At 41.9% G+C, this 19,965-nt stretch overlaps 2 protein-coding genes across 5 annotated transcripts in view; one reads left to right on the top strand and one right to left on the bottom strand.

The window, feature by feature from the left end:
* Positions 1-3,178, top strand: part of fbn3 (fibrillin 3) — a 65,207-nt gene extending 62,029 nt beyond the window's left edge. The window contains exon 65 of the mRNA XM_078258925.1: positions 172-3,178. Coding sequence (XP_078115051.1) covers positions 172-549 — 378 coding nt within the window. The 3' untranslated portion in view covers positions 550-3,178. The remainder of the gene's footprint in view (positions 1-171) is intronic.
* Positions 3,179-3,254: 76 nt separating this feature from the next.
* On the bottom strand, positions 3,255-16,898 carry LOC144523400 (uncharacterized). 4 transcript variants are annotated; one of them, XM_078258927.1, is made up of 3 exons: positions 16,784-16,898; positions 8,678-8,776; positions 3,255-5,852 (listed from the first exon to the last, which is right to left on the bottom strand). In XM_078258927.1, the coding sequence occupies exon 3, from the start codon at positions 4,753-4,755 to the stop codon at positions 4,375-4,377; it is 381 nt and encodes a 126-aa protein (XP_078115053.1). In that variant the 5' UTR covers positions 4,756-5,852; positions 8,678-8,776; positions 16,784-16,898; the 3' UTR covers positions 3,255-4,374. The 4 variants fall into 4 exon arrangements, with proteins under 4 accessions (XP_078115053.1, XP_078115052.1, XP_078115054.1 ...); XM_078258926.1 differs by lacking the exon at positions 8,678-8,776; XM_078258928.1 differs by lacking the exons at positions 8,678-8,776; positions 16,784-16,898 and adding an exon at positions 11,409-11,717.
* Between the last annotated feature and the right edge of the window lie 3,067 nt (positions 16,899-19,965).

Raw genomic sequence — 19,965 nt, 5'->3', positions numbered from 1 at the left:
TGTGTTGACAAACTGCTTCTCAATGCTCGTCTCATTGGGTCACTTTTGAGAATTCAAAATAAGGCTGTTCTGATGTATGAAAATGAGTCTGTTGGGGTCTTTATCTGACTGTGTGATGTTTCTGCTTCATCATGTTTCTTCTCTTTCCTTCTGTTTTTGTCCATGCTATAGGAACCGGCACTGAGTATGGCCAGCATAGACACCCAGTACTCCATCCCCATGAACCTTTCTCTGTCCTCGCTGCTCAACAAGGAGCCTCTACTAGAGCTTCTGCCTGCCCTGCAGCCCCTGGAGCGCCATGTACGTTATGTCATCACCCATGGCAATGCTAATGAACACTTCCGCCTTCTGGAACGACGCGATGGAAAGAGTGTGCTCCGGCTTGGCAAGAGGCCGCCTCCAGCGGGATCCTACCGACTAGAGATCGCCAGCCTGAGGCTGTTTGGGCCCCGAAGACTACACCAGCTGGAGGAGCAGCACGACACTGACTACCTACAAGGGGAAATAGGAGACGCTCTGCGCATCAAGCTCCTCATCCACCTGCACTGAGCTCTGAGTGCGCTTACAATCCGGTCCTGGACTGATTCCTAAAGCCTTTGAGTTCTAACCTTCCCTTTTATCAAATAACTCCTCCCTTCCAGCTCCCCCCTGCAGGACCACCCCCACCCACAACAGGGGTAATCAAGGGCTATGAAAGACTGAGTCAATCAGCCCAACTCTACCACCACTTTGTTACTGTTTATATTATTATATGTTCATCTTGTGTGTTTTTTTACCCTGACTACACTTCCTCTTGTGCTCACACACACACACACACACACACACACACACACACACACACTTGTACCCGACCTAGTACTCCTTCTCCACTGAGAGAACCAGTGGAGGAGATGGCAGAGAGGTGCCCTGGTGCTTGGACCATAGGACCCTAATAAAGACAAAAAAAATAAAGACAGATGGTTCACAAGTCCATGAAGCACTTTTGTCGACAAGCAAAACAAGAAACTAAACAGAAACAGAAATTAAGTGCTGAGAGTGGCCAAAACTGTCTTAATGTAACATGTGTGGTAGTATTAAAATCAATCAATTAAACAGATCTAAAGTGATGTACTTTTGCTTAGTGTTATCAAGAAGTGATATTACGGCTAAATATTAGGGGTTGGGTGCCGTCATGGTGGTCCAAGGACTCTCTCACCTCTCTGTGATCTTGGTAAAAATCACAACACTGGGGAACAAGGTTTGTCACGTCTGCCCCTCTCAGTATTGTAGTGTGTCATTTAATGTATTTGTGCTGTTAAAAAAAAAATGTTAACACGAAGGACTGCAACATTTACACAGCATTTCAGGTTCTTTAGTCCACAGTGGTCTGTTTAATAGCTGGATGACAGCCAATTTTCAGACGAGAAAAAACAGCAAGCTGTGTTCTTCTCTGATTTAACTGATTTTTTCCTACCTGCGGGCAGCTGCAAGCAGGGATTAGCGTGTTTGCGTGTGTGTACTGTCATGTTTGGTTACCTCAGTACTTTATGGACACCATGCTGTGATGCTGACTTTGAAACAAAAGAGGGTGCTAGTGTTGCTCAGCATCCATCACAAGCAGGGATCACAAACAGCTAGTAGCTCGTAGACTTAAAAGAAGATAGATCAGGTCACATTTTTATTGATCCTTGTGGGGATCACGACTTCGGGTGCACCGATTCTGGACCTGAGAGCCATCTTTTTTTTAAAAAGTCTTTTACTCTTGACGGCTGTCAGAGGCTTGTAGCTTCTCCTGGTTCTGCATTTTTCAAACAAACCCTGAAACAAAAATTCCTCAGGAGAACAGAGCTGTAGCTGACAGCCGGTGTTGGGAGGCTGAACTTGACTATAAGCTGGCTTTATCTGACTTCTTTGACTTTACCGTGAGCTTGATGTCTGAGGTCTGAGCCTCATTTACAACACAAAGAGACACACAGCTGACTACAGTCTCAAAGGTACATGACATGTTAACCTAAGCTGTAACTAAAGGTAGTGCATTACAGCGTAAGGGCACGCACAGGTGAACACGAAACCTCACCAAAAAAAACAAATATCCATCAGGTCATCTTTCATTTCTCATGATTCATTTTTCTCTCAAAGAGAAAAAAGGTGCTAGATAAAACCATCTCGTACGCTGTACAAAGAAAGTGCAGTCTTGAATCTGGATTCAATCTTTTGCTAGGATTTTATTGTGTCTGTGTTTGTCTGTCTTTTGTATAGTCTCAGTGCTGAAAAAACAATTATTATCAAACTTGCTTCTTGAAAATTAAATTGTATATTTTTAAGTGGAATGTAGATGGGTTGTTTTTAAATGTCAGGGCTGCCGAATCAAATACTCACAGTAAACCCAAAATGTAATGCCTTTAAGTGCTGTTGACGTTGTCTTGTTGAGAAAAAAAGAAGCAAAACCAACAAAAATGTATTTGTTGATCACTGACTTTTGACGTTTTGTTCACCAGTCAAATCAGACATCGTCAAAAATAAATCAAAACATATCAGACTTCGAGATAATTAACATTCCTTCATCAACTTGTATCTCATACGAGCTTACACTGTCTGTACATTGCCACATGGATCAATGACCATCTTCAGCTAGGATCTATGGTGCTTATCTTTTTCTGTCAACAGTCAAGGTTGCTGCACTCTCCCACAGCCTATGCAATGTTTATAATACATAACCATTTTTCTAACCTGGGAACCTTTGTATACTTTGTATCTTTATTGTCAGTTTGTAATTTTTCTTTTATTTGCCACTATGTTTAAAAAAGGCAGTGTTGTGTGTGCTTACTGTATCTCAGCTTCAGTGTCAAACTTGAAACAATACTTTCATCATCATCGGCTTACATTAAAAGATGTGCTTTATACTTTATATGAAATATTCACCATAAACCTGACACTTGTTGATGCCCGAGTCCAGCTGAAAGCTGAAATGACAATCATCTAGTCACACCACATTTACTAGGCTGGCGATCAATAAATCAATCAGCCTTCATGAAACATCTTTTATTATCCTGAATGATCATCATTTTTGTGCAAAGACAAAAACCAAAGATTTATAACATCAAATGGCAGTCTGTAAAATTAGAGTGATTCACATAATATTGTAAACTTTTGTCCAGTGACATTAACGGCAATAAAGTATTGTGGGTTATATTTTTAAGTCCTGTGTCCTGAGTTATTATTTTCTCTTGTGTGTAAATATCCATGACTAACAAAAGTGACAAAATATGACAAAATGAGTAGCAATTATTTTATTTCTTTCCAACATGACCAGTCCAGCCATCAGTGGTAATCAGGAAGAAGAAGAAAATCCTTGTATTATTTTCACTGATTCAACCCAGTGTATCAAAAACAAAGCCGATAGTCTATGTATATAATTACAAAAACACAAGAAAAGCAAAGCAACCTGCTTTGCCTCATTCTAAGACGTGGCTGCATGACTACCTCAAAAACCCACAGTCTGAATACAGTAAGAGGAAGAGAACAGAAAGGTAGCAAAAAGGAGACTCCCAAACTTGAGTCAAGAATAGAAAAATAAAGCTTTCTCTTGCCTAAAGGTTGCTGTTTGCTTCACCACCACACTTGGCAGGCGGACTAAGCAAAGGACAGAACCAGTGAACACAAACTCTACTTGCAGTAATAACAGATTATAGTTTCAATATGGCTTCTCAGTTATAGACACAGTAACACACAAAACATACACAGACAAAATGTTATGGAGACACAAACTAAAAAGCATCTGAGACTGCAGTGCTGTTCCAGGCTCAGTGTCCAAAAAAAGTGAGGATTTGTGCTCCTTGATCGGCACTTAACACTTGAATGCTTTACAATGGACATTGGTTCATTAAAGGGCCATCTGCGTAAGTGTAAACTCCTTGATTTAAGTTCTGCTTGTGTTCTGCATGTCGAGTGTTCTCTCCATAAATGTAGCTTTGAGGTTATAAACTTTGTCGTGAGTGAAGGTGATCTTCCCAAAATCTTATTCTGTTTTAATATCGGCAAGCTCTGGAGTTTGGAAAACCTAGCCCTAGGTGATGTTGTAGCATGTTTGATGGGTAACGTAGGTTGGGTTAAGGCAGCTGTGCAGCTCATTATTTCTGTCCTTCATGGTCCAACATCTGGATGTTTGGCTCACAGGGATTCCAGTGATCTGTTGTTGAACCAGACTTGTTATGCTTACCTAGCATTCTGCAGACTCATATTTACACCAGTACAAAGACTGCAAAACAGTGATATAAACCAGGCATACCCCTCTTATTAGAGTGCATTCACAATATTACGCATTGGTACAGTCAATTTCCACATCTAAAATTGTCTAAAAGTCTATGAGCAATGCAATTTCCCCCTTACAGCCCTTTACACCAGTGCATAATCAAACTGGCCCCTCTCCAGCCCCTCCTTGTGGTCAGTCCAGGATGATGCAGGCATGCGGCTGTAGGGGTCCAGCAAGATCCTGAAGCACCTGACCAGCAGGAAGACCAGGAAGAGCATGAGGAGGCCTACGAAGGCAAAGGCGGTACGCTGCTCAGAATCCCCCCCAACCAATGCCAGAGAGGGGCTGCTGCTGCCACCGGCAGGACTGCCGGGGAGGGAGGTGCTGGCCGGGGACAGCAGCAACTCGTAGTCAAGTGTGGGCACATTGTTCATCCTCCAAGGGGCCCGAAGGCAGGGCTTACACACTGACTGGATGGTTGGTGTATTGGGAGGAGGTGCGGAGAAGAAAGGGAAGTTGTTCATGAGGGGTGGTGTAGAAACGGCCAACTGAGATTGGGAGTTTGATCACAGTGTTTACAAGTTTTATATTGTATTCCCTATTTGTTGGGTGAAGGGCATGTGGGCTGAATAAGAAGTTAGGTAGCCACAGCCAGCAGGTAGTTAACAAGTAAGAAGACTGCAGAGCAATCCTCAAGGTCAGAGAGTGTGGTGTATTTGTCTAAGATGTGTGTATTCTGATCACAGCAGGACTTGCACACACATATTCTTCTGCTTGCCAGATTATTTAATCAAATCTAGGTCAGTCAAAGTGACATGACCCAGAAAGGCCTGGCCCTAATCTGCTCTGACAATGTGACAGGCACACATGCATACACACACGCACACTTTTCAATTAAAGCGGACTACTTTTTAGTATCACGCATTTTGAGGAACTGACTGAACAGTGTAATGAAGCTCTATGGCTTTCTTATTCAAGTGACCGACCCTCAGGATGTAATGTTTTTAAAGTATTTATCAGGGCCAATCTGCCACATCAGCTCTCATTCTCGCTCTCTATCAGCGCATGCAGGATGTGACACCTGCTAATGCAAACACACCAACACATGTCCGATCACAGTCAAGGTGAGTGCTCTCTTTGAGAGTTAATAGTGTTTAGATGGACTTCTAACACCCAACTGGGTGTCACTGAACTTAGAGTCAGACGCAAGACTTTTTTAAAGTATCTGCAGAGGCCAGCAACACCAGGTGTGTGTTAGCATACATGTGTGGGGCTAATTAGATCAGGAGGTCAATGGATCAATGGCCCTGAATATAAAACAGTGCATCACCTTTGTATATGTTGCCCGCTAAATGCAACGTTTTCCCTTGTTGCGTGATAAGTGGGTTGGAGCTGTCAAGTGTTCAAACTGCCTCGCTTGACAACAAGAGCAGCAACAAGAGGTAGAAAATGAAGGTTCTGAAAAGTCATAAATGAAAAGTGGCTTCATCCAGTTTGATCTTCAGTCTATTGAATGCAGAGTGTATTTATGGGGCTCTTCAGCGGACATGACAGACGGTCGTTACCAGGCATAGTGTCATCAGATGTTTCTGGTTAAGTCCTGGTTCTTTTGACTCACCACCTGAAAGAATAAGAGACCAGTGGTTAGAAAAGAATTGAGGTAATTATCCAAAAATGTCACTAATAAAGCTCTAATGATAACATTTAATTTGCACAATATTACATCAGTACACAGTAAAATCCCTTCAAATAAAACTGCTTGCATTGCACAACTTTTCCATGAAGACTGTTTCTAATGCGGATCATAAGGAGAAGATTAAGTCATTCCTTCCTCATTTCATCATATGATCTGATTATTACCACCCTTTGCTCAGGGTAAGTAACGATGACAGTGACATTAGCCATCTGTGGGGAGAACACAGCACCAGCATCCCCTGTAATGACACTCAATTAGTAAGCTGATTATGGTGCCATTACAGCCACATTAGCAGTAATGAATGCATGATTATAAACACTGATAGTGCATGACATCACCCTCATTTGTCAGTGCACTGTTACAGTGGGCCATTTGTTAACTTGTTGACCCCCTTCAGTCATTCGCTCACATGATGGATGGAAAGTGTTGTGGAGCCTCATAAATAATCTAAAATCGCATCTCCCCTGGCGTACCAGATTTCAAATCATTGAAGAAACACGATACACAAACCATTTTTACCTGCTCACCCATCTGAATATAGCGTTGACTGGGCTATTTGCTTAGACAAACGCGATACTGAGAGATATGCAGAGCACTGAGTGTGTGTGGGGAGAGATATGCTAAAGAGAGACAAAGGCGAGAGGATGCAGAGGGAGAAAGAAAGATGGTTGGAAACAGAAAGACACATTCACTGAAAGTGAATTTAATTTTTTAAAGGTTTACAGTAAATAGGAAATGTAGGATGGACAGAAAACAGAGGAAGAGGAAAAGTAAATTCTGGAGATTGATAGAGGAGGTAAAGATGAATGAAGAGAGCAGAAGTTCCTTTGGTGAATGGGCAGCAGTACAGAGGAGAGAGGAGAGGTTTGCTGGCACAAACTGGACTGACTCTCCTCTGCATGACCATGGCAAAATGCCTTTTCATATACACTCTCTCTCTCTCTCTCTCTCTCTCTCTCTCTCTCTCTCTCTCTCTCTCTCTCTCTCTCTCTCTTTCTTTGGCTTTCAGTTCAAAGGTTTTCTATCTGCTATTTCATCAGCCTGTGTGTCCAGGGTGGTTGGTGCACCAGACTCCAGATTCACTCGCACTGTGAATGAATGTGCACTTTTGTGTGTGTGTGTGTGTGTGTGTGTGTGTGTGTGTGCGTGCGTGTGCGTGCGTGCGCGTGTGTGTGTGTGTGTGTGTGGTTGTGTTTTTTTCTGGCTTGTCGCTGCCTCTGACTGATGGGAGTTGCAGAGCCCAAAAATAGGTCAGGAGGAAACTTTGAAACTGTTTTCAGTGACATTGTTATGACTGACACTGTCACACATCTGCAGCTCCAGATCAGAAAAGCTTTTCTGTTATTGATAGATAAGATATTGATAGCTTTGAAACCACACTTAATGGCTTATGCCAATTCTCTAGGCTTATTAGGGAAAATGTTGTTCAGCAGTTTCTCTTTACACTATTCTTTTAGGTTCTTTTGTATTCTATTATATAAACTTCTCAGTGCATCAGTGTTAAATGTAGCTATTAATACAAGCTGTCATACAAAACCTTTGTTTAAATAAAACAGTTCAAGACCCTAAACCACCATACTTCATGAACAAATAAGAATGATCAAAGTGTAACTTCTATTACTAACAGGTGCTAAACTAAAAGGAAGATCAGAGAAATGCCAATCAAACACAGTCTGTACAAAGACACATAGCCCTCATAAGAGGTCTAAACAGGCAAAAGAGGTGTGGGTGAATCATGGACATGCAGGACCTTTAAAATGAGCAAAGGTATGATTTGGATCAGAGGGTATCTGATCACAGAATATGTAACAAGACTAAGAATATGACTAACATTTTTAATGATTTTGATGCTCAGTGCCACAGGTGAATCTTACAGTAATCTGTACTCAAAAGGTGTTGAGGTTCAGTACCAAATCCTGGTCAGGACAGATGGCCACTGCACATGAAAAACTCTACTGTACATGTAAAAACACAGTGACGCAGACAGACCAGTCTAACCCAGCCCTCTTGATATACAAGTGGGCAAAAAAGAACATTGCTGACGAAACCCCACACAACTGGAATAATTTCCATTTTGAATGTGGGAGGAGTGGCAAATAGGTACACACACATAACCTCATCTGATCCTATCCACCCTGTAATTATTTAGTGGCAGCGTTTCTCCATTATCTCTCACTAACGCATCACAGAGAGAGAGAGAATGATAAATAGACTGAGGCTGAGGGAGAGGGGGAACGGACTTAAAGAGGAGACAGAGAAAGCATTGCCTTTGAAATAGTGAAATCTATCATATTATACAATACAGTAATAGGTATACCATTACTTCTACATATTGTATATTGATTTATTTAAGCAATGGAATTTAATCATGAGTGTAAAACATGCATACAGAATAGTCAATTTTATAAAAAGGAAGTCAAAATGGCAAACATATTGTATTTCCTGCCTTTGTTGGTCAGATAGTTCAGGGTGTCTGAATATGCCAGAGAGGGGCTGCTGCTGCCACACGTGTGTGTGCGTGTGTGTGTGTGCATGCGGGTGGGCGTGTGTGTGCGTGCATGCGTGCGTGTGTGTGTATGTGTGTGTGTGTGTGTGTGTGAATAAGTCATTGGGATGTAGAGGGAGGACAGAAAGAGATTACTCAGCCTATTTTCCTCCTCGTTAAGTCTCTCTCCCTCCATCACCCTCCATCAGCCTCACACATACACACTCATACACATCTCTGCACACGCACACTCGCACACACGCACACAATGTCGTCCATCAGCCTTCTTCTCGCTCGACTCGCATTAGTTCTCGCCCACTCCATTTCTCCTTCTGGACACTTCCTCAAAGCACTGACGAGACCCCTGAGATGAAGGGAAATGAAGCGGACACTCGTCAGTCATCATCAAAAAGCCCATAAATCGACACCGCTCTCTCACACACGCAAGTGAGCCAAAGGTAACTCATTCATATTCAAAAACACACAGGCAAACACAATAGAATGGACACACACACACACTTAAAAGTTCCCATACTTCAGCTCACTTATGTACATATAGTTTATAGATGAACACACACACACACACACACACACACACACACACACACACACACACACACACACACACACACACACACACACACACACGGGTTACCACTGTCATCACTTCCTCACAGTGCCATTGATCAAGGTAATGTTGACAGAGCTCATCCGGGTAAATGAAATGAAGAGAGCTGAGAATATAGTTACCTCTCAGGTGACCAGAGTGTCACCTTTTCCCTTCTTTATCCACTCCCACTATCTCACACACACACACACACACACACACACACACACACACACACACACACACACACACACACACACTCTGCTTTACACTGCTTTACACTCTTTAATCTACAATCAAGTTCAATTAGGACATTTCAAGTAGTTATTAATGTTCAATATTTGTCAACCATTTTTAACATCTCCTATGAAGACACATTTGGTAGCAAGATGCAAATGCTTCGATGCTGAATTTTGAGGTAAAGTTTATGTATTTAGGCTCATAGAAGTTGAAATTCATTAGACATTTTCCAGTGCTGATCATATTTTGACATCTGAGCTGCATTTGGGTAAAAAAGGCAAATCTATGGTGCCACGTTAGTCATAAATGATTAAAGGATGGAAGGATTTTTGTTTTCTGTTGCAGTCACAAGTTATGATTTTGAGGAAGAAAAAAAATTGGGGAACATTTCAACTAAAATCAGACATTGTCTTTGCCCTCACTACTTGTTTTACTCGCTGTTTGGCCCTTTTTGGACGTCTGCTCTCTCTTTGTCTCTCATACACCCACACAGATCCCCAGCGTCACAAAAACTTCACATGAAAACAGAGACAAGCAAGATCTTTTCACAGGGAAACCACAGACCACAGCTGTCCTCCCCCTCCAAGCACACAGATAGCCAACCAAGCCAGCCTCCACAGGGTTCAGTGCAGACAGCCTTGATTTGTCATTATTTATAGCCTGAGTAAAGCCACTCTCTAAAAGTAATTAGACTTTAGAAACAAAGAGAATAAGAGAAGAGAGAGCCAGTGGCAAGAGCAAAAGAAAGACAGAGAGAGAGAAAGAGAGAGAGAGAGAGAGAGAGAGAGAGAGAGAAAGAGAGAGAGAGAGAGAGAGAGAAAGAGAGAGAGAGAGAGAGAGAGAGAGAGAGAGAGAGAGAGAGAGAGAGAGAGAGAGATAGTATATGTTCACAGTTTCAGCCACAGCCTGCCGGGAATTGAATTAACCCTTTCCAATTTGCTGCTTATAAAGATAAAGTGGACCTGAAGAAAAGGCAATGGGGAGCTGCATATGATCTACAAGCTCAGGTGGGTATCCCCATTCACATCACTCATAAAAGTAATGCTGTTCGCAAAACAAACAGGAACACATAAACTGCACATATTGTCAAATGAAGGGGGCCACAGGGAGAATGTATTGATACCATCCATCATTAATCCTTTTTGATGTTTGATTCCCTGTCTGCTGTGATTGGTGGATGTTTGTCTGGGTTCATTCGTCACCTCAGGGAGCTGACGAGCTGTGTCTGTGGCTAATGAGTACGATGGGGACTGGGTCACCTTGAGGGGTGTACAACAACAAACGCTCTCCAGATACAGACTTTATCAAACTTCATTGAGAGATTTCTCTTTACACTTGGCAAGCAGCGCCTCAGATATCCCCCATCATAATTTGGCTGGCAGACACTCAGTAGCTGTAATGGTGATCAAGTTGGGCAATTAAATATTCTGCTGTTCCAACACAGCCAGCCAGTCAGTTCTGCACACACACTTGCTTACGTACAAAAAGGTGTGTATTTGTGTGTGAAAGACAGATATAAAGACACATTGCGAGAGAGAGAGCGCGCCCTGTTCATTCACTGTGTGTACATGCAAATGAAATGCAGTGCTGTGAGAGTGGAAAGCACTCAAGACTGCTGACCTTTTAAAACAAAAGAGGGTGCAGCGACACAACAGAGAGGGCAATACACTTTATGTTGATTATGCATTCTTCAAGAACCTGTCCATTGTCATAAACACATGTACTTTCTCACTGCTCACTCCGATCAGTTTGAAGTATGGATTTCACTATCTGGGAGTTTCTGAAGAGAAAAAGTGGCTTGCCACGACTGCAAGAAACTGTTCACATCAGCTCACAGAGAAACTGAGATTGTAGTGAACCAGGAGAAATGAACAGGGGACCGAGATATAGAGTGAAAGACAAATGCAGTTGTACACAGATGAAGGAGCAAAGGGAAAAAAACAAGCCCTTTGTGATTTCCTGATGCAGCAGAGCAATTCCATTTTCAAAGCTGCCTATAATCATTCATATCATTTGATCACCAGCCCAGATGAACACATAGTCTATTTTCTCTATCAGCATACTTAGGGTTTTCAAGGTCACTTCTGCATCAATGTTCAATTCTTGATCAGTATTTATTTTGTACAAGATGACAAGCTTTCTGTTTTACCTAAATACAATGAGGTCTGATTTAGGTACAGCTGCTGAGCAGAAAGTCTCCCCTGAAAGGGTCACCTGCTGCGTGGCGAGTGCACGTCTCTCCCCAAAACGCCAAGCGGGATCACATCTCCAGACATCAGGGAGGAGGAGGGGGAAGCTCCCCTCTATTTAGTCTCCAATCTGGTTCGTCCTCTCTCCTGGTTGTTTGTGTCACTCTCTCTGATAGCCTGAAGCACCGGTGTGTCTGACGCTCTGAGGGAGTCAATTCAGTATCTCTGTGGATGAACTGAATGGACGTCCTGCTGATGATCAGGATTATTCAAACTTGCAAAGCATTTTTTCTATGTTGGCGTGCAAAACGCCCACAGAGACACATACTGTACATACAAAGATGTGCAGATGCAAACCCAACTGGTATCCTGTTACTGGTCATACAGTCATCAGTGTATTTGTATGCACATCCTGCAGACCGCTGACTAATGTGGTGAGTCCTTATTTGGCTCACAGAATTTTCCCCGCAGCATCCTGTCCTTCACTCCGACCTTTGTTGTGTTTCTCACCAATGAGCCAGTATACATTTCACTCTACTATTTAATTTTCATTTATGCTTCAGAATTAGCAACAACAATGGACAACAATTTATAATGTCTACATACAGAAACTCAAACTGCAACACAGATTAAAATAGTGCAAGGGTGTGTGGGAGTGCAGAATGCTGGAATAAATAATGTATTTTAATTAAATAAGTTGCTTTACTTACATACAGCAGGTGGTTCATGTACAGATTACACACTTATGTACACTACATACAGCCTGCTTAGTTTTATATTCGACAATGATGAATAACACGTGGACCAAAATGGCTGTGTGAACGTTTTGTAAATGCCAGTGTCTTAGGTTCTTAAACTACATTCTCTGAAGTCTGACAGGTATAAGATACAGTACGTTCTGCATATTTGGGATACGTAAAGCTATTTGTGCATTCCATAAACTGTGTCATTTTCATGAAAGACATGGTTCAAAATACCAAAAAAGAACCAAAGCAAAGGCATAGCATTCGAATCTATGGGCTCAAATATTAGACCTGAGTGTCATTTTCCTGCTTTAAATTTGTAACGAGATACTAAAAACACTTTGATTGCTCAATTTATTTTGTGCTATCTAAATGCTGAAATAATTTCTGCTCAAATTCTATTTACACTTTCTCAAAATGTTTCTATGATTCACATGCTTACACAAAAGTGACATGAAACCACAGAAATTATTTCTGGGCATCATTTCACAAGTTCATAAGACCTTTATTTGAGATCTAAGAATATCACATCTAGTATTCACTGGGTCTGTGTCCCTGTGCAATAAAGTGGGCATGTCATGGAAAATAATAATGGCAATAAAAAAGACAATAAAAAAGACTAAATGCACACACTCACAGAGCAAACCTATTTGTGAATTTTATTCCACCCAGTCATGACTCTCTAAGCTCTAAATGTGATTTTATTTCTTCCTGTTATGAAGCACCTCAGGGAATGACTCAAAGGGAAAGAAAGTCCTGAAACACATTTGTCGCCTCCAGCCATCTAACTCACTGATGCTGGCATGCTGACAGGCAGCAAAATAAACTACCTTTCTCTCCTTCACCACCACCAGCACCTTAATAAACTCTGTCATATCTGACCACCATTTTCATCTATCCCTCACAACACTCCTCGTGCCGTCATCCCAATCATATCCATCGATATCTTACGTTCAACTCACAAATCACAGGCATGAAATATTCCCACAATGATGAGGACAACGTGATGGAAGGTCAGCAGTGAGTGGATGAGTGCTTAAGAAAGTGTTAAAAAAAGGGAAGGAAAAGTTTTATACAAAGGACTATTTTGTGTTACTGTAACAGAGGAAAGGTTGTCAGTGGGCATGAGAGCAGCTGACATGGCAGAATTCAACCCTATAATTCACCTTGAAAGACCCCGTGCTGCTATCACGATGGCTAACAGCGCAAAGTCCTGGTGGTGAGGTGAGAGGATGTCAGATAAAAGACGAGGTAAGAGAAGACAGTGAACAGGCAGTGAAAGGGAAGCAGAGACAGAACCAGAGAAAGGATAGAAGCAGGGAAGAAAGGTGGAGAGCAGAATGGAAATGTCAGCACTCTTAAGTCAGAAGACAGCACTTTCCTTCCATCAAGCAGCCGTTCTGTCAAAGTCCACTGGGACGAGCAGAGCCTGTGCCAGCCAGTCAACCGGCCCACGATGAAGGCCATTTATATTACATGCCCTGCCCTCACAACACTTGCTCAGAACCAAGGTGAAGTCAGCATTAAAAAAAAAAGTCTGAAACTTTGAAGTACACAGTTAAAGGAAATGAGCTGAGACGTCAGAGTGAACATGAGCAGGATGTAAAACAATGCCTTTCAGTCAACGATGCAAAAACACTTATAACACACACCCATGAATGTAAAAATATCAGGTCCACCTTTAAAAAAAAGAAGAGCTTAACATACTCAACAATGGCAAAGTGCTGATTCAAACAGTGAAGCTAAAATAACTTTGCTCAGCAGGGTGCTGCTGCTCTGATCCCCACTGACAATTGAAGCCACCAGTTGGACTCCTAAGCACGGATTAAACACAGAGAAAAAAGTCATTGCAAAGACACAGACATATCACCTTGCTGAAGTGAAGGTAGACTGTTCAGCTGATTTGATTACTGAGCTTATAGTGAGGTGGTTGAGAGAGAGAGAGAGAGAGAGAGCGAGAGAGAGAGAGAGAGAGAGAGAGAGAGAGAGAGAGAGAGAGAGACTAAAGCCTCGCAGACCAGAAAAGGGAAGGCCGAACACATCTAGGGCAGAAGAAAGACGAGCTTATCTGCCCATTTCACTTCATGGTCCATCAGCAGATTTCATTTCAATAAGTGAATTGGCCCTCTTCTAGTATTTCCAGGCGAGTTAATAGACTCGTGCTGGGAGCTGTTCTGGGTTCCAGGGGGCTATCTGGAGCAGAGACAATACATCCTGGGCCCTGTGTCAGTTATCAAAGGGCTATAGATTATGGGATTGATGAATATTTGATGACTGATTGCTACCAGGAAATCAAAACCGCTACATCCTGGAGGATCGCCTCACTCTTACTTGTCAAGAACCATGATGACTCTGCTGCTCTGTCTCCTCTGTGCTGAGACCTATGGCTGAGACAAAAGTCATTTTCTCTTTACGGGAGAGCAAATAGCAGGTTTATGAGCCCATGTGTTATGTTGCCACATTATATACAGCCAAATTGAATCACGCTCAGTGTGACATTACTATTATTTCAGGGGTAATACACTGAAGTGTCACAGAATGTTCAGGTGATTTCTTGTTCTATTGTTCAGCGTGAAAAAGTAATTTAAGAACTGAACCGTACAACAGCATGAAGTTTAAATTATGGCACTCAGAGCGATGCCATAAAGACACTTTAGTTTGTCACTCAACTGCTTTCAAACGGGACCTGGACAATTTAATAAAACAACCACATTTGGTGTGCAGTAAAGAGTAAATTATATAACATATTGAACCTAATAACAGAGAGACACGTGAGACAGCTGTGTGGTGGAGAACCTGATTCACTAATGCGCTCCATGTAATACTGTATATCCTGACAGGAGGGCTTTGTGGGTAAACCCTCCTGGGTTTTCTCTTTCCTCTCCATCTCTCCTCTCATTACAGGTCATTACATGATGACACTGATGATGAGCTTCCTGCCGATCAGCGTTGCCATAGCGAGCTGTTTATTTATCAGAAGTGGTAAACTGACAATGGTCAATAAAGTTAAATAGATATCTTCTAAAATATCATCTTGTTTCAACTCTTCATTCAAGCTTTTGATGTTTACAATGAGTTAAGATTAAAACCCCAAATCATTCCCTTAACGGGAAATATACTAAGATGTCTGATTTTGTCTCATTTCATGCATATTTCCCCAAAGTTATGTGGGTTCGAACAATGTTACAATGCACAGCATGTATTTGTAATGAGTGGCCCACCAGAGGGCCGCTTCTTCTATTACAGTAAGACACCAACATTTCAGCAAACAGCCTTGATCAGGCCAAAATAATGGCTAATGACGTTTGTCGTTTGCAGTGCTGTATTAATAAAAACTCATGAAAATGAGAACATAGTGTCCAGTTAACCTCATTGAAATGTAGCCTTCAGCAGCATACTGTACTTTCTCCAAAGGTATAATTTACATTTTAATCCTAAAAGCTCAGATTCTAGATACCAATAACTCAAATTACTCATTACTGTTTACAAGAAGTGCTTAATTATTCAGCAGTTGTCACTGTAGCATGAGACCATATGAATGGGAGAAGCCAGGAAGGCTGTGGTGCATCCAACGCCTGGCACAGATTTTTAGAGTCCTGGTCGGTAAATGATAAGGTGCAGGATGGGCCAAAGCCCACACCTCTGTGGCTAGGAGCTGGATCAGATAACACAATAACTGATATGAGTCGATCACAGTCACAACACAGTGCTTATATCAATTGCAAACCCGAAATAGCCAATGCAATTCAAAATACATTATCTGGGAAAATTAGATTTGTACTCTAAATGAGTTTTAAATTAAATTCACGTGTGTACTGCTAGCTGTTTATGATGGGCATCTGTGCTATCCTAATGACCTACGGTATAGGGAGTTCAAACGCCTTATCTCAGCAGCATAATTCAATCCACATGAAGGCTAAAATGGGGAATGGAAGGAATTCTATCTTGCCACACAAGCATTGTCATAGTCATATTTTGGCACATTGGTTCATGATGTAGTAACCCGATGTTTCAAATCAATCAAAGTCAGCAGGTTTTTGTAAAAGGACTAGTAGCAGGTAGGTAGTGTTATTCTCTATTTCTAACTTATATACTAATAATAATAATTATTATTAATTATATTATATTATTTGGGCAGATATTACCTGCCCACATAACTATATTAGGTTTATATAGGCTACAACATTAGTCTCTAGCACTCCTGTTTATGTCCAAACCAACAGAAACATTTGCTGGTGCTCTCAGCTACTGTAACAGGGGCTTGCCATTAAGTTAAAAACTGACACGGTAGACTGGACTACAAGAGAATACAGCATCTGTAGCGAAAGGATAACTTCCAAAGTTTGACACAAATAGGCTATATAATACCGGAATCGACGACGAAGCTTTAAACTTACAATACACAGCGATTTATTACACATAAAAAGCAGTAAAAGGCATGCAAGTCATTCTTTCGCATCGCAATCTCTTATAAACCCATGCCCGATACTGATTTATCTTGCTTTAATTGTGCTATGTATTAATTTTTTATTTTTTTTTAAGTGCAGCCATTATAAGCAGTGTGATTGCAAACAGTAGAATATTTCACAAACCTGATCAGGTGTCCCGTACGTGTTTCCGCGGTGTCCGAACAGCTGCAGCCTCAAACTTTGTGATGCGCTCTTCTCTTACCACCCGCTCCTGACTGCTGCTGCTGCTGCTGAGCGTCGATTTGCAAAGAGACACGACTGGAAGCAGGCAGAGGCTCTTAAAGCTCCCCACCCACTCCAGCCTCCAGGGCGCACAGCCAATCACAGATGAATTATGCATAAAGTAGGCTATATGTTTTGATGAGAAACTACAGAAATACCTGTGGTAAATTTTTCAGGATATTAAACAAATATTTGGTATTGCACAATTAACTTCCCATTGGAACATTGCACAGCATAGATAAACTCACTATTATGCTTCACATAGCCTACACACAATTAGTAGGTTCTCCTCGGGGTACCATGAACTGACAATGAATTGCCCTATTCTCCTCAACTCATTCTCACTCTCATTCCCTTCCTCCATCCGTTCCTTAAACTGCCTGATACACCCGGCATGTTCTGTACTCTTCCAGTTCATGTGGTGTGCATGTAGGGAAAACCAGCGGCATCTGTGCAATCTGTTGCCACCTGCTGCCATCCCTCCATCCCACTGCCAGCTGCTACCGGTGCCAGTCGCCTCACCCGTGTCCCCAGTAGAGCAGGCTAGGGCTGGAACATATGGGACAGGAGCAAGACAGTAGCGGCAGACGGCTCGTACGTGTGGAGAGGCTTAAATTAGATTCATTGCTGTCATTCTTTTGGTCCTCACAGACTCACCTCCACAGTTGGAAATATTACCTATCACCAAACCACTGCACCTACTGTATGACTCTAATGTGATTTCCCCTTCTGTGGTTCATCAGCAACTGGCAGAAGAGCAGAATCTGAAAATGTGTAAAGTGTTCAGTTGAAAACAATGGAAGTAAACCAACCCAAGCTGAGGTTTGATGACTTTTTGTATCCTCCAATATAGATGTCCACTGTTTAATCTGACCACTTTCTGAGGCTAACAAAGTGCAGGAAGGAAATGTTACTGAACAATGTCAGATATCCCCTGCTGGTTCATCGCACAATGGCAAGAGTGTGGGCGGACAAAGCCGAGTGTTCAAACCTTTGACAACCCAGCTGGACGTCTATTATCACTGTGCTAATTCTAATTAAAGCAATTTTTTCTTGGAACAAAATGGCAGCTTTACATAAGGGGCTGAACATGTCCACATTTTAAAGTGTGTATAAGTGTGTATAAGTGTGTGTGTGTGTGTGTGTGTGTGTGTGTGTGTGTGTGTGTGTGTGTGTGTGTGTGTGTGTGTGTGTGTGTGTGTGTGTGTGAGTGTGTGTGTGTGTGTGTGTTTGTCCTCTGTGGCTGTGTGGGCGTGTGCAAGTACATTATGGATGTGAAGTGTGTCATTTTCCTAGGAGTGTTTGTCAATGTGTGTGTGTGTGTGTGTGTGTGTGTGTGTGTGTGTGTGTGTGTGTGTGTGTGTGTGTGTGTGTGTGTGTGTGTGTGTGTGTGTGTGTGTGTGTGTGTGTGTGTGTGTGTGTGTGTGTGTGTGTGTAGGAGGATGGGAATGGAGCTAGAGAGCCAATATCTGGCATGTTGGCTAAAATCTCCTAGTCTGCTAACCTGAAAGGGATATGTGTATAATATGTCTCTGTGATCATGTGTGTGTGTGTGTGTGTGTGTGTGTGTGTGTGTGTGTGTGTGTGTGTGTGTGTGTGTGTGTGTGTGTGTGTGTGGAGAGGCAGGGGGCCATGGCCAATCAATAAGTCTGATAATGAGATCTGAGGGGTGTCATTATGGGGGCCCCTCGAGCGTACAACGCCTCCTCTACCGCAAAGAGCATCGTTGTCTTCTCACCTCCGAGCGAGCACGCACCTCATTAACCTTTTGAGTCAACACCATTTACTTTTTCCTGACATGTTCGGTAGTTGTAAGCAAATAAACCTTTTTTTCTCTCTTTGTAACCTTAGCAGTTTGGAGGTTTTTAATTAAGTTGAAGGTTTAGTTTTTTTCAACTTATAAAATGCTGAAGAATCAACCAAAGTCTGTAAATAGATTTCAGCAGCATCATTTACTTATTCATGAGTTTGGAGTGTAAAATCCTCTCTAATACACTATCTGTTAACCTTACCTTAGTGTTTTTGTCATGCTGACAGACAAACCTTGGAGCACTGTGTGACATTTTGTGATTGACAGCAGAGGAAATTACTTTCGGAAAATATCCCACAATAATTCAAGCATTCTGACCCACCACTATCTCACCAAAATAAAGCTGACACAATTTAATAATGCTTATATTTATAGTAAACTTTGTTTTGTTTACAGTGAGCAAACTGTGCAGCTGTGATGACAAAGTATGTTTAAGGGTTAGGGTTTTCAACGCCAAGTGTAATCATTTTCTCCTCCTCCCTGAAGACAGCTTTCCCTCGTGGCAGTAGTCCCTCCCATGTTAAACACCAGCACATGGATTATCACAATACTGTAATATGCATAAAAACCAGTGGCCATTTTCAAAGTGAAAGTGGTAAAGTCAACAGGGTGTCTGAAAGTCATTAAAACCTCTGGGAACCAGAGCTGCTTTGCAACCAGTGACCTTCAGAGCCATGTCACTTCCCTGGTGATGTGTGTGTGTGTGTGTGTGTGTGTGTGTGTGTGTGTGTGTGTGTGTGTGTGTGTGTGTGTGTGTGTGTGTGTGTGTGTGTGTGTGTGTGTTCCTGTAGGGGTTTGGCTGATTGAGTAGTACAGAGGAACCTTGCTAAATTGAGTGTAGAGAGACTGTCCTGAAACCAAAATGACACGAGTTTGGTCTCCCTGCTGCGGGTGCACTCAGTCTGTGTGGTACTGAAGTGCCATTGAGCTAGATATTTAGCAGCTTTGTGCTCATCCATCGTGAGCTGTTTAAAGATAATGTCAACTATGTGCACAAATATAAATGAAATTCAGCAAAAATGCTTCACCGGCTAAAACACAGTGCTGGATAAGCACATTTTCCCAGCACGCATGGACTCATGTTCTAAACGAGTAAAGGATTAGACATCTATTTACATGTAGCTATCAACACAGAATTTCAAACACTTTTACGCAACAATTTACAGTATGATTTTATTTCCTGTGCTCATTTGGTTTACTTATATTTGTAATAATTTCATGTTTAAACCAACAAGGATCAGCAGTTGGAAAAATAACTGCTCGAATGTGTGTG

The sequence above is a fragment of the Sander vitreus genome, chromosome 9 (assembly GCF_031162955.1).
Source record: "Sander vitreus isolate 19-12246 chromosome 9, sanVit1, whole genome shotgun sequence".
In the NCBI taxonomy this organism is placed as follows: domain Eukaryota; kingdom Metazoa; phylum Chordata; class Actinopteri; order Perciformes; family Percidae; genus Sander; species Sander vitreus.
Note: the sequence above shows the minus strand (reverse complement) of the source record. Positions and strands in the feature narration are given on the sequence as shown.